Below are 26,341 nucleotides of genomic sequence, written 5' to 3' on the forward strand. Positions count from 1 at the left end.
AACGCGCTAGTAGAACACAAGCGAAAACAGCGAAGAAAAGAAAACATGTAGGGATTACTTACTTGGCGTAGTAGCACAAGAAGCTCCGCCCACTGAGCTTTGGCTCCGCTGCCAGAAGAAGTAACCAAATCGGCCACCTGGTTCATTGAAGTCTCACAAGCTGTCTGCGTGCAGCTTTATGAGCAAAAAAGTCATGATTCGACCTTTTATTTACCTACCATGCAAATTTAGCTTAAGAGATTTTAGCGCGGGGGAAGAGCCTCGTGTATTCTGGGCGTATATTTGGTTGTCACCAATTTATCAGGAACAAATAGCCATAAGAACATTATAATTGCTTGGGCGCTTGCGGAGGTCATTAATGATAGTGTCTAATACCATGTTGGGAAACAGTTGCCGCAGATCATACTATAGCATGCACAATACGTAGCTGAATTACATTAATAAGAAAAGTGAAGTTGAGGAGTGTTTGAAACCGAAGGTTTTACTGGCCGTGAACTTTCGATTTCGCTATGGCCGTGCGCCGAGGAGGCACATGACGTCACACCGCGTTCCTACACCACCTTCCTCGTCGTTGAGCTCACCTCCGCTCGCTTCGCCAGCTGCGTCGCATGCCTGATAACATCTCGGAGGATTGAAAAGGAGTGCTCGCGTGCGCCGCAACCACAGTTGAGGCGGCAGTATGGACGGTGACAATTCTGATAAGCAGGAGGAGGCCTGGAATCGACATCGGAACGAGGTGAAGAGGAAACGAATCGCCCAGGCAACAGACGTACAGCGCGCCGAACAACTGGCTAAACGCCGTAACATAGCTAGACAACCAGACTAACCTGGACTAGCAATCAAGATTAACCAAGGCTAACCATGCTATACCTTAGCTTTCGATACGTATGTCCTGGCCCATATATAGCAGCGCCAAGATACTGCCATTTTTTCTCAATAGTTACGCGATTGTACTACGATATACGTGATCGTGTTATTAGACAGTTGTAGTGCTGCGGACGCAACGGCGTTGCGTAAGTAAGATCGCTACATTCTGCAAGGTGCGCATGAGCAGAACGCAGCACGAACGATACGGGATGCGTACGCCTGCGCCGCGACGGCACGCATCCCATTCTTGAGTGCGTACGTGGGGAGCCTTGCGTGCTGCTCTCGTGGTTCTCGTTTGTGCGGGAGAGCGCCAGACAAAGGACTTTGAAAAAATGGCGGCGTCAAAGGCGACCAGCGGAAGGCTGTACTTTTCCATGGCCTACGATTTGGCTTTGCGGCGTGAAGTGAGTGCGCAGAACCCATTCCAGGATCCTGCACAGTGGGAATCAGCAGCAAAATATATGAACTTTGTTTTTGAGAAAAATGTTCAGCGTTGTTAAGAATGGCGAGCTGTAAGGCAAAATTGCCACCCGATTACGACAAGGGGGGCAAGACGCGCATTCCGCACCCTCTCCGTCACTGCATCTAGGAGGCGTTCGAAGAAGCGGCCTTTGTGCTGAAAACCGCCGCTTTCCACCAGCCCCATCGACATTGTGACGGGACGAGTTCGGTGTGTGAACAATGGTTTCGGAGTTCCCCAACGTGGACCTGATATGTCACGCATGGACAAGTTGCCGTGGGGAAGCCGTATTTTGGTGCTTCTCATGCTCGTCCAGGCGCAAGACAACGAGCTACTCACGATGAGCGCCGATACTTCCCGGAACGGCACCCCTCCAACGCCGGCGTCAGGCATCAGAACGCGGTTGCCTTTGTGTACGTAAACTGATCTGTGAGCAGCGGCGAGTTGGTGATGAGTAAACGAACAGTCGCCGCCTCGTACAGCCGGCGGACCGAGTGTATAAAAACGGTCGTTGTGCGAATGCTGGGGACACTTCTCTTGAGCAGTCATGTTAGACTGAGTCACTTCTCTCATGCAGTCATGTTGGACTGATACTCTTTTTCTCAAGCAGTCATGTTAGACTGATTTAATTTCGGTAAATAAACCCTTTTTCCTCGTTCTCGATGAGAAACAGTTCTTCACTTCATCAACGATCTCAGCGTAAATAAGTTGGACGACGGCATGGGCCAGCTACCTTCGAATTCATGCCGTACTCCAATCTTGGCAAAGGACCACGAGCGATGGGATTGAGCCCCCAATCCTGACAACTGGCTGACAGCGGTGAGATGGACTTTGCGACATGGTGCTGTATCTGCGGTGAGTGCTTGGTTTTGCTTTGACTCTCTAGGCTTCATTTTGTGGTTGTTCTGTTTAGAACAGTAGGGAAGCTAGATTGTTGTGTGTTAGCTAGGTTGTGTTTTCCTAGCTAGATTTAGAGAGCAGAATCAAGGCAGTAAAGCAGCAGTCATGGAGTCAGCAGTCATGGAGAGACACTGCTGAGAGACGAGTTGTTGATTGTTGGTGAGGAACTGGACCTAGATGTACGCAAGGAAATGCTCAAATCGGAATTATTGCAGCTAATTTCCGAAAAGGCCAGTGAGGAAGAAATTGAAATGGGGTTTGAACTTCTGAAAAAGAGAGAAGAACGAGAGAGAAAAGAACAAGAGAGAAAGGAACGCGATAAAGATCGCGAGTTAAGAAAAATGCAACTGGAACTTGAAAGCAAACGTTTGGAGATGTCTCAAGGAAGTGAAGGCGCTCTGGGACGATCAAGTGAGGCAGAATCGTACCGCATGGACAGGCTATTAAAGCCATTTGAGGTCGGGACCGACATAGGCTTGTTCCTAAGCAATTTTGAAAGGACTTGCGAAAAGATGAACTTCGGCCCGAGTACATGGCCACAGCGGTTGCTGTCTATGTTGCCGTGTGAGGCGGCGGAAGTAATCGCCAGACTGAGTGTGCAGGATACATATGATTATGCAAAAGTTAAGGCTAGTCTCCTGAAGAAATACCGCCGTTCAGCCGAAGCTTTTCGGCAAAGGTTTAGGAGCACAGGCAAGAAAGATAGCGAGGGCTATCCGGAGTTCGCATATAGCTTAAAGGCCAACCTAGTCGAGTGGCTTAAAAGCGCGGAAGCGTACGACAGCAGAGACATGATCATTGAATGCATGTGTCTAGAGCAGTTTTACAAAACCATCCCCCAAGCTGTGAAACTGTGGGTGCAAGACAGAGGTAATGTAAACACTGTGGAAAGGGCGGCTGAATTAGCCGAAGAGTACGCAACCCGTAGAAAGTTGAATGCCGAGGAGGGAAACTGGGATGGTCGAAATGGACCGCGCAAACCATTTCCGTTCAAAAAGGGTGCGCAAACTAGACGATCCGAGCCTGTAGACATGGCGGAAAAGCCCGCAGAAAAGAGCGAGGAGAAACTTAACGGAGAAACCGCACAAAAAGAACAGAAAAGAAAATTCGAAGCTGTTAGACCAATTCGCTGTTACAAATGCCACAAACTGGGACATATAGCTGTAAACTGCGAGAAGTCTAGCGTAGTTTTTTCCTACGTGGAGGAAAAAGATGAGAATATGGAACTTTTAAGTCCATATCTCCACGACCTGCAAGTTAATGGAAAACCATGCCGAGTGCTAAGAGACAGTGCCGCCACGCTGGACATTGTCCATCCGTCTTACGTGATGGTAGATGACTTCACCGGAGAAGTAGCATGGATAAAACAGGTTGTAGAAGAACACAGCGTGTGTCTGCCCATAGCCAAAGTCAAAATCAGTGGACCATTCGGGGAGCTAGAGACTGAGCCTGCAGTTTCCAAATTTTTGTCACTGCAGTATCCCTACATCTTTTCGAATCGTTCGAATCAGTTACTGCATGACAGAGGGCTCAAACTGGGAGAGGGCATAGTAGAGGCATTGACCCGAGGCCAAGCTCGCAAGATCGCGGCGCTTTCGGCTGAAGATGCTCAAGCTCCTCCAGCGGAAGCAGAAAAGGGGATAACTTCAATACCCGAATCCGAGCTAGGCCCGAGGGACAAAAGAACAGTTGAGGAGAGCCTGCCAGCTGACCAGCTCAATGAGAGCGTAACACTAGAGTGTCAGAGTTCTAGCCTGCAGGAAGAGCAAGTAGACGCGCTCACAAGCGAGACAGGGTCGTTATTATCACCGGCCTCAAAGAACTTTGATCAACTCTTACGCGTGGATAGAGAGTCACTGGCAGCTGAGCAAAAGAATGATGAGAGCTTAGCTAAATTACATGACACAGGTAAAGAAGGCATTGCTAGGCGCAACGTAACAATACATGAGAGAGGAGGATTGTTGTATCGCCATTACAGAGATCGAAAGGGTAGGATTTTAGATCAGTTAGTCATACCTACTAAGTATAGGGAGGACCTTTTGAGTCTTTGTCATGGAAATGGGTGGTCCGGCCACCTAGGCATAAACAAATCAAAGGAAAGATTGCTTATGGAATACTACTGGCCTGGCTGTTTCAAAGATGTAGAAAACTTTGTAAGATCATGCGACGCCTGCCAGCGTTCTGGTAAACCAGGAGAGACTTGGAAAGCTCCACTGAAGGTAGTGCGCTTAATAACAGAGCCTTTCAGACGACTTGTAATAGACACGGTAGGGCCTCTTCCAAAAACAAAATCAGGCTACAGGTACTTGTTTACCATGCTGTGCCCGGCTACCAAGTTTCCAGAAGCAATCCCTTTGAAAGAGCTCAGCTCCACCGAAGTAGTAGACGCGCTTTTGACAGTGTTTGCACGAGTTGGGTTTCCAGCCAAAATTCAGGCAGATCAAGGGCCAGTATTCACGAGCGCACTGACTTCCACATTCTTGCAAAAGTGCGGGGTAAAGTTAATACACAGTTCTGTCTATCACCCTCAGTCAAACAGTGTAGAGAGGTGGCATTCGGTGCTTAAGCGAGTTTTGCGTGCGCTCTGTTACGAGCGCAAGGAGGACTGGGAGAACTGTCTGCCGGCAACGTTGTTTGCTTTGCGAACGGTTCCACATGAGGCGACAGGGTTCTCACCAGCAGAACTAGTGTATGGGAGGACACTCCGGTCTCCACTGAGAATATAAAGAGAGATGTGGGAGGAAAGAGGGGAGAGTCCAACCGTGGTGGAATACGTGCTAAATTTACTGGAACGGCTAAGCGCAACCCAAGAACTAGTCGGAAAGAACATGGCAATAGCTCAAAAGAACGCCAAAGTCTTTTACGACAAGAATGCGAGGCTTCGTACGTTTAAAGTCGACTTAACGATGAAAGCGGAAAAGTGTAGGTTTGGTTGTTCACAGGTTACTTATCTGGGCCATGTTGTCGGTCAGGACATGAGACGGCCGGTTGAGCTGAAAATAACTACGATTGGAGAATTTTCTCAGCCGCGCACGAAAACGGACCTTCGTTCATTTTTGGGACTTGTGGGGTACTATCAACGGTACATTCCGAATTACTCGCAATTGGCAAGTCCATTAACAGACGCCCTCCGAAAGGGAGCACCGAGTAACGTACACTGGGATAAGGACAAAGAGAACGCTTTCCAAAGTTTGAAAACGCTATTGGTTTCTCGCCCTGTGCTTCGCGCGCCAGACTACACAAAGGAATTCATAGTTCAATGCGACGCAAGCGACAGAGGTATGGGCGTGGTACTTAGTCAGGTCGGCGACGATAACGAGGAGCATCCTATCCTCTACGCCAGACGTAAACTAAATGTAAGAGAGGAAGCCTACAACGCTTCAGAGAAGGATGCGCTTGTTTGGTTTGGGCCGCCCAGAAGTTGTCGTGTTACTTGTACGGAGCGAAGTTCATCTTCGAGACCGACCACTGTCCTCTGACGTGGCTCAATCAAATGTCACACAAAAACGGCCGCTTGCTCCGATGGAGCATCACTCTCCAAGAGTACAACTTCTCCGTTAGATATAAGAAGGGAAAGTTGCATAGCAATGCGGATGGTTTGAGCAGGCTAATTTGAATTCTGCGTTTGGGGGTCCCGCCTAAATTTTAGGGTTACTAGTGTTAATTTTATTAAGCGAAGAAGATCCCCTCTCATTTAGCAGGATTCCCTCCATGATTGCTGAATGTGTCAGCAGGAATTTGGTTCAGAAATTGGCATAGAGAAATGCAGCATTTTTTTTGCTTCTGCACTTATGTTGTTGTTGTTTTTTGAAGCCTAGCGAGCCTAAGGTGAGAGCCAATGCACGTCATCTCGGCGCAGAGCCGTGTTGTGGGGTTCATTTTGCAGTTGCCTGTCCTTGTTGGATGTTTTGGGGCGGTGACATCAATGCACAAGTGGTCGCTGCGAGCCAAGACATCAATCCCCCCCTGACCAGCAGCCGTTCTCTTCCTGCCTAGCGGTTGTCAGCGCTAGACAGTCGAGATTTTTCGGGCCATGGAGGCGCTGTTAATAATGACGAGCTGTAAGGCAAAATTGCCACCCGATTACGACAAGGGGGGCAAGACGCGCATTCCGCACCCTCTCCGTCACTGCAGCTAGGAGGCGTTCGAAGAAGCGGCCTTTGTGCTGAAAACCGCCGCTTTCCACCAGCCCCATCGACATTGTGACGGGACGAGTTCGGTGTGTGAACAATGGTTTCGGAGTTCCCCAACGTGGACCTGATATGACACGCATGGACAAGTTGCCGTGGGGAAGCCGTATTTTGGTGCTTCTCATGCTCGTCCAGGCGCAAGACAACGAGCTACTCACGATGGGCGCCGATACTTCCCGGAACGGCACCCCTCCAACGCCGGCGTCAGGCATCAGAACGCGGTTGCCTTTGTGTACGTAAACTGATCTGTGAGCAGCGGCGAGTTGGTGATGAGTAAACGAACAGTCGCCGCCTCGTATGGCCGGCGGACCGAGTGTATAAAAACGGTCGTTGTGCGAATGCTGGGGACACTTCTCTTGAGCAGTCATGTTAGACTGAGTCACTTCTCTCATGCAGTCATGTTGGACTGATACTCTTTTTCTCAAGCAGTCATGTTAGACTGATTTAATTTCGGTAAATAAACCCTTTTTCCTCGTTCTCGATGAGAAACAGTTCTTCACTTCATCAACGATCTCAGCGTAAATAAGTTGGACGACGGCATGGGCCAGCTACCTTCGAATTCATGCCGTACTCCAATCTTGGCAAAGGACCACGAGCGATGGGATTGAGCCCCCAATCCTGACAGCGTGCTCTGTTTTCGCGCACACGTTACATCCCGTTGGCGAGAACAACAGCGTCTATAGTTCGACCGATGGTTCGATGCAATGGCGGACGCGGACAAACGCTCGCCCGCTTACGTATGTACGTAGGCATTTCCCAGTACTAAAAGCCCTGACATGACACGCGCTGCTATGTTCCACTACTGCGTGCTGCGTACGTATCATCATATCGCAGTACTAAAACTGTCTAATATGAATAACATTGACGACACGTTGGAAAGAATTAAGAGTATATAGTTTGTAAACATCATAAAAGATTTAAAAATTGGCTGCGACTTAGCTCAGCTAACCCTTAATATACAAAGCGAGAGCTTGGTTTAGCCTGGTTGAGTCTTGGTTTCATTTGGTTAACCTTTGATTTAGCTGTATTTATTATACTAAAGTATGCAATCTTCCTTATGCCAGGTATAACGGCTGTGCCTAGGTCGGTATATAAACATGACCACGATTAGGCTTGTGTGTAGACACGCATCGTTCGACGGTGCGACGCCTGTTGTGTCACAAAATAAGCGCGAGTGCTAGACATGCAGAGAGACGCCGCGAACATGCGCAGCGTCGAAGCTCAAACGGAGAGGGCGCGAACGAGGTCGCTACATTGATCTCGACGGTGCGACGCCTGTCGCATTCCGGACCATCTCCAGTGAAGCGGTTCGCCGAGCGATATCCGCGGGGTGGTCAGACAACGCTTGGCGACGACTGCTCAAAGTATCCCGGTCCCGCGCAACGCTCAGAGAAGAGCCTCGCTCTCATCCATGGCCAAGCTAGCTCGCACTGACTGGGCGAGCATGGCGCTCCTCTTAGCCAGGCGCGCGGCGAGTCACGTGGTCAGGCGACGGCTAGCGCCATAGAGTTTCATACAATAATTACTAGAGGGAACTCTGGCGCTTGTGTCTACGGGAGCTGCAACAAGAACGGTTGGACCAACATGAGAATTATGGGAGGTCCACAGATTTGCCTAAACGTCATATTTTCTGGCTTTAAGCGGCTTTGTGCCTTTGTAAACTAGTAATTTTCAACAATATACTGTGTAATAAATAATTAAATAGACATCATTAACATTGTCCGATCTGAGTATGAACGTATTGTGGCCACAGATTTGTGCATTGCCCCTTCGGCTGTCTGCCGAATTTCACCGCAGTGCACTCAGTGTAAATAAATAACCAGCATTATCAAAAAATATATTTCTAAAGGCCGCCTGAAGTTAAACTATCTGCAAGCAGCACCGAGAGGTTATGTCTATTTATTAACATGCATATTTAGTCGTGACGTCATTGCCGCGTTATAGCAGTTTTAAAACGCTCCTATAGCATTCCCGGTGAAACACTTCCAGTAACATTCGTTCACTATCACTAAATCATTTCATAGCTGCCACTGGTAAGCATTTCGCTAATATTTAACGCGCTTCTTTTTATCATTCATCTTTTTGTGTTTATACGTGTTTTATTGTGTAATGCATAGTAATGCATAGTGTTCCCACTCCTGCTAAAGCCCTATATTGGGCTGCAGTATACGTAACTAAATACAAATAAATAAATAATGATTAAGATAACGCAGCAAAAAAAACTAATAATAGCGGTGTAGTAATGCATTGCAGTGTATTATGGCGACTCACAGCACGTGTATGGTCTCCGACGTGTGTGAAAGTCAGCATAGATTATAGCTGACACGCATGTATAAGTGCCTGTGAAAAACGTCTCTCAGGAATGATGATGATAGCTATCGTTAGACATTGTATATTGAAATAGGAGTGCGCATACGGTTTTCATATTTTTCGGCTACAATGAAGCCCCCACTGCGATGTACAACGCCTCTCTCGGCAGGAAACTTTACACCGACTAGACTTACGACCTTTCACCGAGCCAAAGATACTCGGACCGTGGCCACACCCGTCACTGGCACGAAAAGCGAATCGTGCATTACTGCAATACTTGAGGTACACCGGTATAAGAGACCATTTATAGTGTCCCTGTGCATAGTGTCCCTCCCACACGTACTCTGTGCTCACCCTCTCCCTTTCTTCTTCTTTCTATTCCCCTTTCCCCCACCCCCAGTGTAGGGTAGCAAACCGGATACTCTTCTGGTTGACCTCCCTACCTTTCCTGTCCTTGCTTTCTCTCTCTCTCTCGGCTACAATGGAAATCGAGTCGCTTGATCCCCATTCTGAAACCTGGAAAGTCACCGCTTGAGATCTCATCATATCATATCATAGATATGATATCATATCATATCATATCATCATCATCATATCATAGGTCTCGTCATATTGTGCTTTCGAGCTGCGTCGGCAAAGTGATGGAAAGAATGATTCTTGCCCGATTAGAATGGTACCTAGAACGATTCAACATCTATCCGAACGCCATGACAGGCTTTCGCCGAGGTCGCACGTCCATCGACAACGTCATTGACATCATAACATGGGTCATAAATCAAAAAAGCCTCAAGCGCCTGTCTGCGGCACTTTTTCTGGATATAAAAGGAGCATACGACAACGTCGCCCATGAGGCCATACTAAACTCACTTGAGGCTGTTGGAGTTGGTGGCCGGATGTATCAATGGATTCGGGACTATTTGACTGAAAGGCGTTTTTTTCTTACAGACCGAAGACGGCCCAACTTCAGACCATTACATCTGCCGTGGTGTGCCGCAGGGTGGAGTGTTGAGCCCTATTTTGTTCAACCTCGTCCTGGTAGGACTAGCGGATTACCTACCGCAGACAGTATATGTCTCAATATACGCCGACGACATTTGCATCTGGGCCTCTGCGGTGACTCGCGCTCAGCTAAGAGCCAGGCTTCAGCGGGCGACAACCATGACGGCTTCTTATCTCCGAGAACAAGGCCTCAGTGTGTCCACTGAAAAGGGCGCATTACTTGGTTTTACGCGGAAACAAATGTCATCGTATCATGTTACCATCAATGGTCAAGCTGTATTCTATGTTAAGATGCATCGCTTTCTGGGCGTCATCATTGACCGCAACCTCTCGTGGAGCCCTCACTGCGTCTATCTAAAGAAGAAGCTAGTCGCCATTGCTCAGGTCTTCAAATTTCTACGCGGGAAAAACTGGGGTACACCAGTCCATTCTATGTTGCAGCTCTACGGGGTTTTGTTTCTCGGACTCCTACATTACAGCCTACCAGTGTTGTCAAATGCATGCAAGACGAACTTTCGCGCCTTGGAGAGCATACGAGGTCAAGCCCTACACACATGTTTGGTGCTGCCTCGGTGCACGTCAACAGCAGGAACAATTGCCATCGCAGGAGACCATACAATCCAGACACATGTAGCTGTCGACTTTCTCAGAGCGCACATTCGCCATCTGTGATTTGGCCTCCCTACCAGCCGAGAGACCTCAAGCGACCTTTTCACGAGTGATTAACACTCATCATGAGTACATACCAGCATCTTTTACACCCGCGGTGAAGCCTGCCTCCCCCCTGTGGTGCCTGCGACAGCCTCAAGTGAATTTTGCTATTCCTGGAATTACAAAAAAGTCCAATCATCCATCGCCGACTCTGAAGCAACTTACACTCCTATTACTGCACCAGACGTATCATGACCGCATACATATATATACCGATGGTTCAACCTCACCTACCAGCTCAACTTCCGCATTCGCCGTTCCAGCCAAGAACGTTACAGTTAAATTCAAATTGTCGCACACGACTACATCTACATTGGCAGAACTTGCAGCTCTCCATGCCGCTATCATGTACATCACCGAAGAGCCAACAGAGAAATGGGTCGTATTTTGTGACTCTAAGGCACCCCTTCATAGCATCAAGTCCGCATTACGTCACAGAACTTACGAGCAAATGACATCTGAAATCAGGGAACTGCACCACCATGCTCTGGAAAGAGGACACCACATTATATTTTAGTGGATTCCTGCTCACTGTGGCATCGTCGGCAACAACCTAGCTGACAAGGCTGCCCGGTGTGCCCACGAAGATACCAAGACGCGTCAAACACCTTTGGCGAGGTCGGACGCTGCCAGAGAATTTCGCCTACTTGCTCGCTAGAAGTCCCAAGATCTCTGGATTTCAAGGGGCTTCAATTGCAGATTACGTAAACTGGACCCCACGCTACGGCTACAACTGCCATCTAGCCTTTCCCGCGGCGAAGCAACCTTGTTGTGTTGCTTGTGGCTGGGAGTGGCGTTCACGATCGCATACTCCTACCGTATGGGAATGGCCCAGAGTCCGATGTGCGACTCCTGTGGGTGCGAGGAGACCATCGAGCACCTATTGTGTACCTGCCCTCGCTACGATGTCCAACGCCTCTCTCTGCGGGCAACTTTGCGCAGACTAGACCCGAGACCATTCACCGAGTCAAAAATACTCGGACCGTGGCCACACCCGTCACTGGCTCGAAAAGCGATTCGTGCACTAGTGCGGTACATGAAGTGCACGGGCTTAACAGACCGTTTATAGTGTCCTTGTGTTTGGTGTCCCTCCCACACGTACTCAGTGTTTACTCTCTTCCTTTCTTCCGCTTTCTATTCCCCTTTCCCCCACCCCCAGTGTAGGGTAGCAAACCGGATGCTGTTCTGGTTGACCTCCCTGCCTTTCCTAGCCTTGCTTTCTCTCTCTCTCTCTCGGCTACTCTACGCCATGTCGAAGTTTCAGTAGCAAAATTATAGGGCGACGAATAGAAGACAACACGACCCGAGCGCGGTGTCATGTATCCACACGAACGTCTGCTCTCGTTTGCGACGTAGCGTAATTTTTGCGCTACGACTTCGACGTTACCATGTAACAACCGGTACACTTTGCATTTAATCAAAATGCTCTGCGTTGCCGAAAACTGGTAGGTCAATGGGGCGGATGCTCATTAGAATTTTTAGCCTGCATCTTTCACTGATGACTCCAACTTTGAAAGTGAAAAGTGCGCTCTCACTTTTATGTTGGTTCTAGTGTTCGCAAAAAGAAGTTTTGCATCGTTTTTTGTATACAGTATTTTTTTATTTAATACATACTTTAAAAAGTTAGCGCGGAGAAGCGTGGACAACGCCGAGAAAAGACAGGGCCGAAACACGCCACATCTTTTCTCGGTGTCGTCCATGCTGCTCCGCGCAAACATTTTTTTCAGTACGCATTTCAATCAACTAGCCCAACTATCTGTTCTCCTAAACATGCATATATTTTTAATGTCATATCGTCATAGAAGTGAACACAAAATCACTGAGAGCATTATTTGTGTACCTTTATATACAGTGCAATATCTTTTTATCCTTACGCACCCGTATTCGTAAACGGCAAACAGCTAATACAAATTAAATCTATTGCTAATGCGCTCTCTGTCGCTTGAGAAACAGAGAAACAAGGCGATACAGAGGAAGCAGTTTGAACGTTGTTACAGGGGGTATGTGCTCAGCAAGCCTGGTAACCAGAGAGGGACATGATGAATAAGAAAGACAGGGAGGTCAGACAGACACGTGTTCGGTCAGCTACCCTGCACATGGAAAAGGGGGTTAAGTGGTTTAAAAAAAGGGAAAGCAAAGCAAGTAGCGATCGTTGAAGGTGAACGACCAGAAGCTTTTATGAGCAACCAGCTTTAGTAGATGTGGCCATGGAGTGCTGGCTTCTGTGCGTTCGCCAGCTAAATGTTTGTTCTATCTGCGCAGGGGAAACGTGTTCTCAAAGCCCATTTACCAGGCAGGACCAACGTGCTCGTCTTGCCCCGAGGGACTTGCGTGCGAACGCTTCAGCGGTCTCTGCAGGGTACGTTTAGCTCTGTGACCGCTCATGTTTTTCGCATCTGCGATAAACGGACGGCTCCCTCGGCGGTAGCCTCAGTGGTCACGTATGGCTTTGTACTGCCGAGCATGAGGTCAGGAGTTCGATCCCCGCTGCTGTGGCCGCATCAAAGTGGAGGACGAATGCAAAAAAAAACTGGCTGTGGCTTAGCTAAGGTTAAGCCCAGGATGCGAAGCATACTAGCCTTTATTTTAACGCGACAGCGTTAAGGAGCTTGTGTCGCAGAAAAGCCGGTGTCGTCGGCGACGGCTCAGGCGTGCGGCGCTTGCTCAGGCGCACATTTCGTTGTCGCGCCGAACGCTGCGTTGCTCGACGCTCACCGCGTCCGATGCGGGGCGCGTAGTCGCTGCGCCGTAGCAAAGCCACCTAGAAACAGTCTCTGTAGCACGCCGCAACCTTCGCTTCTCATTCCAACGAGCAGCTCTGTGTCCAGGAGGCATCTCACCTCGTGAGTGTCTAGCAGAGGCAAGCGCAGCTGCTTATATACCGCCGCGACGCCGCGAGTGACGGCGCGAGTTGGAGCCCCGTTTCTCCTCTGTCGTGACGTCACGGTGTCACGTGGTCAGCCTTGAAGGCGACGCCGCGAGCGACGCCGCGAGTTGGAGCCCCGTTTCTCCTCTGTCGTGACGTCACGGTGTCACGTGGTATTGAAGGCGACACCGCCGCGCCTCAGGAGCTGGGTTGAGCTCTAGTAATATGCTTCGCATAAAAAAACGCTTAAGTATACTCTGCACCGAGTGCATGTGAGAGAGCCCCAGGTGGTAAAAGTTATTCGGGTGTCTCTCGCCACGGCGTCCCTCGAAACGCACTGTTCATGTTCGGGACGTCAGAATCTGGGCGTTAAACTTTTTGGTTGTTTTAACTTGGTGGCGTAGAAACCGTTTCCATGTTAAAGCGAGTAAACGTGGGAGAAGAATAGAGACCTTTAGCGTGTCCGGTATTCGGGAAAGCGCGGGCGGTTTTCCGGTTTAGCGGGGGCGTCAAGGTGAGCGGCCAGATTGGTGGCGCCAGCTGGTGGCGCAAAGCTCAACCACACAAACACAGAGCTAATTACTGTATTCTGCTTAGCTGCTGGCGTAAATTTTCGACAGTGGCGTAATCGTGTTCACAATTACGCCGCTGCCAAAAATTTGCACGAGTGGCGAAGCAGGATATGGTGAGTTACTGCAGTTTTAGCTATGCGTTTGTCTGGTTGAGCTCTACAACACCAGGCGGCTTCACCGCTCACGTTTACGCCCCGACCACCCGGTAATCCGCCCAAACCGCTCCCGTTTACCGGAATAGCGTACAAGCTAAAAGTCTCTATTGTTACGTCGCGCGAGAACATAGCATACGTGTAATTAAGTATATGCCACGAATACGGGAAACAAATTAATTCGAAAGCTGGATGTTTAGAAGGAGACAAAAGGCAGAACAAGTTTCTTTTTAGTGTTTTTTTTTCTTGCGTGGATTAAGTTCATTGATTTTTTGCGTCTTATACCTCTTCTACTGAAAAGTGATTTAGCTTTATTACTTCCCCTCGTTGCTGAACTTCTCCGCGACTTGCGGCGTGATGAACGTCAGCCGCATGTTGGTGCTGATGATAGTGATTGCTACAGTTCTCAGTGTGGCGGCAGGGTGTTTTCTTTTTTAATAGAGTGTGTAAAAAGGCATGCCAGATGCGCCAAATAAACGTAAAGCGATGTGAGTTGCTAACTACCTCCTATCCTGAATGTGCCCTCCACATTGCAGACCTCCCTGCAGTATTCACATCCTAACATGCGCACGCAGGTATGTTACACGTAGAAGTGGCGAAAAAAAAAGAGCGCGTTGTTCACGTGCGTTGTAATTTGCTTGAAACTCGTCAAGAAATAGCCAAAGGTGGCAGAAGACGCTTCGCACCTGTTTACCTAAGAAATTTTTTTTTGCTGTGTGTGACCTTGTCTTCGGGTCATTTTTAGGACTTGCGAATTGTGCGATCGCCTTTGAGTGTTGTATCGCGTAGTGTCGCGGTACTGCGTGAATTTCCTTAATTTTTTTTTCTCCTCTTCTTCTTCTTTCTCCTTTTATTCCCTTTACCCCTTTCCCCAGCACAGGGTAGGCAGCCAGTACTTACATTGGCTAACCTCCCTGTCTTTCCTCCTCTTTGTCTCTCTCTCTCTCTCTCCAATTTTTGTCCTCATTTTTCATTTCTTTATTGGCTTGTCTAGCAGCTAACAGCGCTTTGCTCTTGCGTCTTCCGCTTAATATATTGTTCACCTCCGGTTCGAAATTCATTGGAGGTTGACGCAGGTGTCCAGTCCATCCCGAAATTGTCACTTATCCTCTAGCCTGCGCTGTTCGTCATGTTCACGGTAAGCCAACAATAACCCACCTGAATGCGCTTGAAGAAACCGCTGTATAGGCGTTCGAGAAGTTTGAGGAGACTGTTCGGTACGTTCTATTGGATGACAGTGCGATGAAGCTTTGGATCGTTTTTTCAGAGAAACAACAGCGTCACGCAGAATCTACAGATGTTCTCGCAATACAACTTCAAAAGTCGCTTACCTATATGGTTCAACATTTATTTTTGTCTATTTGCAGATGCGATGACGCCACTACGCCCATGACGCCCAAGCTATTACCTCGCCATGTCCACCAGCTCGAATAGCATTTAATTGTGTTGCGGATGTTGAGTCTCTAAACATGCTAATTCTTCAAACACGTCCTCTTCATCTTCGCGCGGACCATTCGACCTTTCAGCAGTACCAGAAAAAGTTTAGCATTTGCAGTTCAAGCCAGCCATCTAATTTCAAGTAGGGTAGATAGCACAATAGCAACGTGCACGTGCAAATGAAGACAGCTGAACTCATCCTGACTAACTTCCTAGCTTTGGCCAAACCTTATTCTATCTCTCTTTAAAACGAAATTGGGACTCTGCAACGGCTGTAAGACTGGTTTGTAGGGTGTTTCATCTCTGCCGTATGTTATTTTTTAATCCGCCTGTTGGTTCCAAGACTGCAACCTACTTAGCATTGTTCGCTGTACAACTAAGGAATTCAAAGGTATTACTATGACCTTAGGCATAGAGGTAACAATAATGAATTGACCAGCTTTTAAACCAGCGATTTAAACCAGGGTGTCGATGCCAAATTTTTTTCGGGTTTGGCTCGAATGCAGGTTCACGTCTTCCGGGTTCGGTTCAGCTTCATCTCCGGAGCGAAGTTTGTAACGGTTCGAACCAATTCAGAGCCTTGTGAACTGGTTCGTTCGGGTTCAAACAAGTTGGAAGAAAAAGATACGTTCGCGTGCTTCCAGTTTCTGGCGGGGGGGCAACGCATGGTACATTTGGAGAGACCAGTTCGCTTTGATTAGGATTGCTGCGAACCATGTTTTCATTTTCAAGGGCATTGATTAAACCGCACACAAAAAAATACACTGCACTGTTGTATATAGGCACGTCGAAGTTGTAGATATACAGGGTTTTGTGGCACCCTGTGAAACTATAAAATGCACTTGTCGAATAAATAACGTGACGTGTACAATAACCCTTCTAATCCAACCCTACGGCAGGAAGCCACGCTCTATCTATTTGTGACTATTGAGGGCGCCATATTAAAATGTTGTATAATTAGCGATCTTTAATTGTTCGAGGAATTCGGGTCCCATAGCGTATAGTTACGGGGTCAGATTATATTCAACACAGGAAGTAAGAAAGACACACACCTATTGTGCCAGTTTACCACTAAGATTGCTCGCGCACGTTTTTTGCATTTTTCTGTGAAAAACAAACGAACAAGCCTGATCTAAAGCCTATTAAACCGCACATTTGCCTTAAGCTTTGTAAAAGTGAAAAAGGCGCCCAGTTATGAAAACAAACACGTAATATCATTTCTCAAAAGGGAGCAGTCGCACCTAAGATCACTTAACAAATATTTCCTGAATTCATAAATATGTAGCTAAAAATATTTAGAGGAGCCCAAATAAGTAACTTAGAGCACTCAACAAATGTATAATACTTTAGCTAAGGGGCGCAGCGGTTGCAAGAATGCAAATAATTAAAAATTCATTTGTACCAAATCAGGTAAATTTCTTGATGTTCAAAAAAATATGCAGTGAACTTCCGCTAATTTGCACAATCACAGCTGAATTTCTGGCAAGCTGTTCTTTTGGAGCAGCTACAATAAAAATTCCAGTTGCACGCACAACTTAAACGACACACTTTGGAACACTGCCCGCATATGACGGTCTCGAGAACTCTCTCGCAAAATTTTCGACAGGGCCGTACTTCACGCAGATAATTTTAACTGCGCGAGCGCATCAGCCATAATGTTCGTACATCTTTTTTTTTAATCTGTTGCTTTACGGGCAATAACCACTATTTCATGATGAGGCACGCCGTAGGGAAGAACTGTGGATTAATTCTGGCCACCTGGGATTCGTTACCGTGCACCGAACCCATGGTACACGTTGCTTTTTTGTTCTTTTTTTTGCATTTTAACTCTACCGAAATGCGGCCGCCGGGATTCGATCCCGCGCCCCCGGGTTTATTAGTGCAGCACCTTGGCCAGAACGCCACCAGGGCGGGTTCGTCCATATTCGCCAAAGTTGATCTCGGTGACTCTTCTTGTTCTTCCAGTACGGGTAGCTAAATTCTACACTGAATATTAAAGCACACTTTGAAGTTTGCCTACACAAAACTCGGTAAACATCGCGTGGCGTGACATTTGCAGACGGACTGCTGGGCTAGTTGGTACATGTCGACAGGTAAAAACCGAACGCGGCAGCGAGACCGGACAAGAGACACCGCTGTACACAGGTGTTCGTCAGGTGCTGAGCACCTGTCCAGTTTTCCCTCTCGTCCTGTTTCGATTTCGTGCCAATTCTTTAGCCATCACACTTTTTAGCGGCGTGGGTGGAGATCATGGACGAATAAAACATTTTCTGGCATTCCTTTACGATATGTGTTGCATCCTGGCTTCAAACTGCTTCACAAACAAGAGAGTAAGGACATCTAAGCGCTATGCAGAGCGCTTTCAATCACATGAAGTCTCAAATAGCAGGTGTACACTACGATGTCCGCTCTCTCTCTGTCTCTTACGTCATTAGGTTGTCACCGACTGCGCTTTGCCGTGAAAAGTTTCTACGAAGCCACAATCGTACTGCAGAAGGAACAGCAGGCACTGAAGGTACATTAGAAACTGTATCCCGCATGTCGAACGGGGCAACCAGTTCGCTACTGCTCCCGAAAACAGCCCATGTCAACATGTTTTATCCAGAGACGTATACAGAGCCTTATTGCCAAGATTGTGGTGCTTTAGCCATGCTCGAACACATGCTCTGGTCTTGCGAAAGAATTGAAGACTCGGCGATCAAGGATGCGTCCAGGTGGGAGGCTGCACTTCGCAGCCCGGACTTGGATGAACAATTCTGGGCTGTCCAGCAGGCTCACGATGTGGCCGTGAGGCTTGGCCTACCGGTCCCGACGTGGGAGCGGCCCGCTTAGTGATTAATTATCACTACTTGCAGGACCAAATAAAATTTTCCTTCCTTCCTTCCTTCCCGAGCCCAGCAGTATATATCCTCCACGACAACGCAGCGTCAGTAACGGTCTGTCCAGACAATTCGTGTGCCGATTTTGCGTACAGTGTATAGTTGAGATGACGGAGCGTACACTACATTGAGACAACGGGGACACTGTGGCGAGCCACGTGACTATTGCGTAGGTAACTTATTACGTGCTGCACCGGAGAGGGGCAAGAAAATCATCTACCTTCGTAAAATTTTAGTAACAATGACGCTGGGCTAGGCTTGGGACCAAATCGGTTCGGAACGGCTCGTGCAAGAAGTTTTCGGTTCGGGTTCGCTTTCGAGATGACGGAAAAATATCGGTTCGGTTCCAGTTAAGCTGAAAAAAAAGGTTCAGGCTGACGTTTTCTGCTCACTTCTGGTTCGGTTCGACACCCGGATTTAAACGCAAGATCTTCAATGTACAAGTTGTAGAGTCAATTGAGAAATAAAAAAAAAAGTTCTTTCCCTGATAATAGATGGTGTGGTTTTAATTTTTGGGGCTGCAAAGAAAGCACGCGAGATTTGAGGAAGTTCCACGCGACTACAAGCTTGCGCTCACGGACATTATTGTCGTCAAGCGTAATAATAATGAAGGATTGAAGCCGCACGCAGAGCGAAAACACGACAGACCTTAAGAAAAAAAAAAGGCGATGGCCACCCCGCTCACCTCCCATACTGCCAAAACCTCCTCACTCTTTACGCTACCTGCAAACAGCAAGAACATTGACAGAGCTTCAAGAATGTTCAGGTGCTATTGGTCGGACATCCCCTCACTTCAACCGGCAAGATGCCTCGACGAAAGTGGAAGTCGAGACCATTGCGATCGGTTCATCTCCATTGCCCAAGGTCTGTTGGTGCCTTGAGTCTGCAAGCAGCATCGATCATCTGTTCGTAAAATGTTTGAGGATGCTAATTCCGTTACGTATAAGTGCGCAGTCATATGGCACTGTTTTCAAATCTTGTGCGCTTTCTTTAGAACCCGCAAAAGTTAAACTTTCATCACGGAAAAAATACATTTCGATATTTATCAATTCACTCTACAACTTCTACATCGAACATATTCCTTTCAAATAACTACTTTAAATGTTGGTTGAATAATGATTGTCAATAATTTTCTGAGGTTACGGTGAAAAATAGTTCGAGTCGCTCAGGAGGACAGCGAACAATACTATGTTGGTTGACTTCTCGAATCTCACACGTGGATTTGTTAATGTTTGGCACGACCTCCTAGCACACACACGCTGCATTTTTTCGTGATTTCGTCATTTACCAAGCAAGAAAAAACGACCAGCAGGCGTGCCGCCTCGCCAATCTCGTCGACACAGTGCACCACCTCAGATTTTCGTTATTCAGGCGCACACGCCACACGCAGGCGTGCACAGTCATCCACGCTTTGGTCAAGGAACGACCTCCATCTGTAAAGAACTGGGTGGTACCTGTTTATGATGATACATCGTAGCAGGGTGTACTAAGGCAAAAGTCACCCATTTATGTGGCAAGCGAACGTTACGATTGAATACAGCACGGGTTGATCTCGGTAGGTCTTGAACTACGCGCTTGTCATTGCCTGCGCAAGTATTTAAAGAAACAATAAAAAGAAACTGCCTTGAAATCCTAAGACCCTCTACTACATTTATTAATTATTTTTATTAAATTGCTATAGTTTTGTTCCCTCGCTCATTGTTATTCTTGTAGTAATTCTGGATGTACTGTTTAATTAATTAGTCCCACTCGGATCAAAGCATAAAATCTCGTTAACGGTTAAAGAATAACAGGCAGCGCTACCAAGCCGTACATGGCCGTACAACCCGTAGATTACTGAGCGACCTACCACATCAACGTATGTTTTCATCTTGTTGAATGAGCCAGCTTTATTATTATTATTATTATTATTATTATTATTATTATTATTATTATTATTATTATTATTATTATTATTATTATTATTATTATTATTATTATTATTATCTAATTAAAACTCAAGTTGGCGCCTTTGTCTTACACCAACTTCTCTTCGCAGGGCAGCGAGGCCGAAGCATAAAAAACTGAAAATCACTGTAGAAAGTAAATAGGATACATTTGCAGTGCCGCGCACAAGTGAAGGGAGGCACAGAAGAGAGCAAAATGACATCAAGAGATATAGACACACTTCCTGGGCAAGTTAAAACGCATAAAAGAATGAAAACACGCGCTTAAGTTGAGGGTTTAGCAGATGAGGCGGCCGAACTAACTACGTAGGTCTGCATAATAACGCACAGAAACAACAGATAAATGAAATACGGCGTCAGCTGCAGGTATAGTATGTGTGGTATTAAATATATTAATCGCCCCACCACATACGTTTAGTATGAGCCTAATATCTTTTTTTTATTTTCTCCAAATATTTTGAAAGCCACAACTACTCATTATTGTAGGTCCATTAGTGGGCGTGGACCAACTATTCTTTAGTGTAAATGGCGAACGACCGATAAACATTAAATCACCCTTCAGTGTTCGCCTTGCAGTATTGTGTCATGGGGACTCAAAACGGAGGTGTTGTATATCTGCTTCAGTGGTGGTCATAACGGCACTGCGTGACAACAACGAATTGAATTCTCTGCAAAACGTGACGCGTATGTGACTGTGCCAAGCTGCAGATGGCGCGAATAAGTTAAAACATTTCTGTTCTCACTAAATTTCGGCCGAATGAACAATTCAACAATTTAATGTTCGGGTCTATGCAGAACAAGACTGAACACTGTGCATTCTGATGAAACCTGACGTTTGTGCCAAGTTGACAGTAAATCTGTCTCAAGAACCACCGAATTTGATTGCGGGTAAGAGAAAAATTTGTTGTATCTTAACTTTCATGCGATGTGCTCTTTTGCAGCAGCGTCCGCTGCAGTATTTACGGGAATATCGCATGGTCCCGATGTCCACTGATACGCCATAATGTGATACCCAGTTCCGGCTTTTGTATGTTCCTTGAGAGTTTCGCATGCTTAAAGGGTATTCTGCGCATTTCGGTCTGTGCTGTTTAATGACCTGAAGGTGGCTTGTGAATCCCTAAAGATGACCCGTTTCTGAGCGATCTCTACTGATGCTGGGAAGCACAAAGCATAGCAAGGAGTTCGGTAACGGTAGAAGATGTTTAAGGAAGTTTAAATCATGTAAACTATCTTTTTCTAACTTCAGATTTGGTATGATAAATGAGACTGTGTCGAATTACTTTGGCACAGTCCGCTCGTACATGCGTGAATATGCTCTCGACATAAAAAGTACAGTGGAACTTGCTTCGCACTAATCATGAACATATCTCTCTTGCAACTGACCACTCTACTTTGAGGGGTTTCGGGTGAACTGCGGTCTATTCTGCATATTTGGAATATCGGCCACATTAACCTGCATATGCTAGTGAAGTTCACATTTGCTTCTGTCATTAGGAGAGTTCTTTAATGCGTGCTCTTCTGGTTACATTAGAGTTTGGTACGTCTACAAATTCGAAGTGCTCGATGGCTAGAAAGGGCGCATGAAGCGCCTGAGCGATAACGAAAGGATTTGAAGTTCTTTGGAATATATGCATTGCAGAAATCAAATAAAAACAGATCAATAAATAAATAAAACTTTAAAAAGGCCCGAGATTCCTCGCGGGACTCCACGAAAGTCCCACCAGGCTTACCAATAAATATCGGAGTCTCTCTTCAGGACTTCATGACCAGCCATGCAATATGAGCGCCCAAAAGGTATTTCTTTTCTGAAATATTTCTTTCCTGGTAAAAGAGCATGATGTCAATAAACATTTTATATGATAGAGAAAACTATCATCCACTTTAATGAAGCACGAAGCTACATTCGGGAGTAGCTTGAGGCAGCTCACCTTGAGGCAGCTTAAAGTTGAGGCAGCTCACGTAACAAGTCTCCGCTCCACCACTTATACTGACTATGTCACCCGTATCCTCCCCGTCCCCCTTCCTCACGTTTTCTCTCGGCTTGACTGTTCCATATATTTCAGATTGACAAGAAAATTTATTCATCCGTAGGCACACTGACAACTGTGGTAGGAATGAAAAGTACAATATGAGGTACATCACATGTAATACATCATACTTGATGTAAACAAAACAGATTAACAAATGAAATAATAAATGGTGTCTTCTTGACACTGGCTTTGCCACACACAACAACAACAACAACAAAACTCATTTCCGCATCCACGCAAAAGCATTATTGTCGGCCTCGAATTTATGAAAGGTACTCGGGGCACATACAGACACAGTCTGAACTAGGGCAACCGAATTGAGCATTATTCTGGCAGTAGAAAGACTTTGCCTCGGGAGACGGTTATGTACCGCGTAGACCAGCGGCGAAGAAACTTGGCTTCACCGAGTTTGAACAACTGTTCTTCAAGATGACCCCATATTATCACCCGTAGTTTCCGCATTCTGGGGTACATTGCTCTATTTGTCGGACGAGATCGTTCTGCGATGTTATGGAAGCACCACAAAATGTAGCTAGCGCTGTAGTAGACGAGACTCGCAAACCGATCTCGGCGCTGTGGTGGCCGCATGATGGATATTCCGAACATTCTTGCAACTAGCTTCCAGAAGGTGCGTGCTACAACGCAGTCCTTTACTACATGCGCGTTGGTCTCTGTTTGTGCGCAATATATGCATTTATCATTCGCTACCATATGCCAGCGTTCAAGCATGTCTTTTGTAGGTAGAATGCCCCACTGATATTGCCAATGAAAATCCTTCACTTGAGAGGGCAAATCAGGTGAAAGCACAGCTGTCCATGTTTGTGTAGTAGCTGTCCGTGGAGGTACAGCTGTCTCACACAACATTTCACAAAGCTTGGAAACTGGTGTCGCTCGCCACTTTGTAATTCTTAGTTGTACAAGCTGGCTTTGCAAGCGCGCAGACGCCGCATATTGCTGTGCTGGCATTACCACCATCGGAAGCAAGTTGCCTGTACTCTGCGGCATAAGCGTTCGACGGTAATGGCCCAGCCAATAAAGGAGCAGTGGCCTACCAGGGTACTCATCATCATCAAGTAGATCAGATTGACAAGGAAAATTATTCACCCGTAGGCACACTTACAACTGTGGTAGGAACGAAAAGTACAATATGAGGTACATCACATGTAATACATCATACTTGATGTAAAAAAAAAGATTAACAAATGAAATAATAAAATGGTGTCTTCTTGACACTGGCTTTACCACACATAACAAAGGAAGAACACTACGCTCAATGCTTATACATTTCTGCGGCCTTGTGATACGTGTTGCGTCTTTCTTATTTTTTGACGCCCTGTGATTCCCTGGTGGTGTGAGGCAATGAATGGAAATCTTCCACGTCAATTTCGTTTGCTATAAAAGCGATATTTTATTCGCGTGAGCTGCAAAGCTTGCAACGTACGGCTATAAAACAACTGTTTCAGAAAACAAATTTCCGTCGCGTGACAACTGAAAGTGCAACGTCTTATTCGTAACCGCGGTGACCACTGCTCGTCAAATGTCCAGTATCTTTGCCCAGCCCTGCAGCCGCTTATTGTCTTCAAGGAGCGTTACATACACATAGGTAAGTGCGCAAAACTGAGCCTGAAACAATAAAAGAGATCATAACTCACGTTCTAAAAGGAAACGGTGGGTCCCAGTCTTGCCTATGCATAATCGCTGTGAAAAAACTCCATTCACCCAGTACAGCAGGAAAATCATTTGACTATGCTGTTATATACGAATGAAAGGAGGAGAGTTTCGAAGAGCTCACAATTTCAAACTGTCCGCCTCAACACACTGCCCATTGCATGACGCCACTTTTGGCGCCATCTACCACCGGCGCATGCACCAAGGTGAACCAGTTAGCTATTTCCCGCACTGGGTGGAAGCACAGTCAAGAAGTCGGGGGGAACCGGCCGCCGTAGCCCAGTGCCAAAATAGCGTTGCGGTGCTGGGCACGAGCTTCGCGGGTTCGATCACGGCGGCAGCGGCCGCATTCGGATGGGGGCGCAATGCAAAAACGCTCGTGTAACGTCCAATGTGTGCATTCAAAATTGTCCGGGACCCCAACTACGGCGCGCCTTATCATGAGATCGTGTCTCTGGCACTTAAAACTGCAGAATTTTTTTTTTACTTTCTTGTTTTTCAAATTTCGAGCGTCAAGTCCACTAGCCGGGGAGTTTCTTACGTTTTCTAAGCTTCGATGCGAATTGAGTTTGTCGGTTACTTCTCTCATGGAAATCTTCTTGGTCTTTAGGATTATTTAGGTACATATAGATGTACCTATGTACATATATATAGGTATATATATATATATATATATATATATATATATATATATATATATATATATATATATATATATATATATATATATATATATATATACATATAGATATAGATATATTTAGGTATATATGTATGTACCTAAATAATCCTAAAGACCAAGAAGATTTCCATGAGAGAAGTAACCGACAAACTCAATTCGCATCGAAGCTTAGAAAACGTAAGAAACTCCCCGGCTAGTGGACTTGACGCTCAAAATTTAAAAAACTCAAAAGTAAGTATACTTACTTTGGAGGGGCTACCTTTCTGCACTTCCTTTGTGCTGATTCGGGCACTTTGTGCAGGGACTCTTTCTTTGCAGAGACGACCGAGGAACGTGGATATTTAGCGAACCTTCAGTGGGTCAGCCGGTATTTTAAAAAACTCTCTCGCACAAGAATTGTGCATAAAAACAAAAAAAAGACCTGTCGACCAATCGCGATGCTGGACATAATAATTCGTTGGTGAAGGTGACCGGTCAATGGCGAAAAGCAATCACGAACGTATCGTTTGTGAATTCGGCCCGCGAAACTCAATGGCATGTCACAGACCGTAGTGCGCGACGCAGAACGACTTAAAACGTCATTGCAACTACAATAACCTGAGAAACCGACACCGAAATGTGAAAGCCAAATTCTAAGTTAACCAATCGTGACGTCCTAATGAAATATGTGGTGGCAGGTCATTCTGCAGTAACATGTGTGTGTGTATTCGCAATTGAGTGTACTTGATTTTTCAAGTGCTACGTTATACGGTGTAATCGGTAAGGAAGAAAGCAAATTGTGCTGCGAGAAAAGAGCTATATGTGTGTGATGACCCTAATATGGGGACAAAGATTCGTGTACTCAATGGTTCTGATGGTTATCTTAAGCGGAGCCTCCGAGAACCCAATTGGGGACAAAACCGTTGGTTTGAACACGCACACAAAGACTTTTAATCAAACTTTAAAGAGGCGCAAAGTAAATAGATGGAAAGAGAAAGCATGCATAAAATAAACACTCAAGTGTACATTGCGGCAAGGAACACACATAGGGCTTGCATGAGGTTAACGAGTGCGCGAGTCTGGGCTTGCCACGAGGGCAGGGACGCGTAACAGTCTCGACGCTGCGACACGGCGACAAGCTGGCGAAAGGAGTGGCGCCGGTCTCACCATAGGTCGCGGCGTAAGCTGACCGACCGGGCGGCCGGAGCGCGCCAGCTCTGGCTAGGCGAGGTAAAGCGGGCGGCTTGGTAGCAGGAGCAGACGACGTCGGCGTTCTCGCCGGGCAGCTGACGTAGAACTCGGGCCCGTAGCCCGACTGTTCTCGTCCTGCCCACTGGCGCAGAAGCTCACCGGCGTCGAAGAGCTGACGGCACGCTCGGGTAGACGGGCGACGCACAGGAACAGGTTGGCAGGAGGCCCCGGTTGGGTGAAGTCCTGGTGGGCTCGGGTCCGGAACCCGACGGCCCGTCTTCAACGTCCGCTCTGGTGGTTGACCTCCTCCTGCCGTCGCTTCCTGGGACTCTCCTGGCGTCTCCACGCAACTCCTTCTTCCATCTCGGCGCGCGTGCACTCAGTGTCGTCTGCTCCTGACCGTGGTGGTGGTGGTGGTGGTGGTGATAAACTTTATTGAAAGGGGGAAGGGTAAAGAGGGACGTGGCTGAGGGTTAGGGCTCAAGTAAGGCCCTGGGCCTGT

General features: G+C 46.9%; 1 protein-coding gene across 3 annotated transcripts in view; it reads left to right on the forward strand.

The window, feature by feature from the left end:
* Positions 1 to 19,357, forward strand: part of LOC135898606 (scoloptoxin SSD43-like) — a 43,652-nt gene extending 24,295 nt beyond the window's left edge. For 2 of the 3 annotated variants that reach the window (XM_065427655.1, XM_065427654.1), the window contains exons 7-8: positions 12,700 to 12,796; positions 15,395 to 19,357. In XM_065427655.1, the coding sequence (XP_065283727.1) occupies positions 12,700 to 12,796; positions 15,395 to 15,403 (106 nt within the window). In that variant the 3' untranslated portion in view covers positions 15,404 to 19,357. The remainder of the gene's footprint in view (positions 1 to 12,699; positions 12,797 to 15,394) is intronic. The other variant, XM_065427656.1, reaches the window with a different exon arrangement.
* The last annotated feature ends 6,984 nt before the right edge of the window (positions 19,358 to 26,341 follow it).

The sequence above is a fragment of the Dermacentor albipictus genome, chromosome 8 (genome assembly GCF_038994185.2).
Source record: "Dermacentor albipictus isolate Rhodes 1998 colony chromosome 8, USDA_Dalb.pri_finalv2, whole genome shotgun sequence".
Classification (NCBI taxonomy): Eukaryota; Metazoa; Arthropoda; class Arachnida; order Ixodida; family Ixodidae; genus Dermacentor; species Dermacentor albipictus.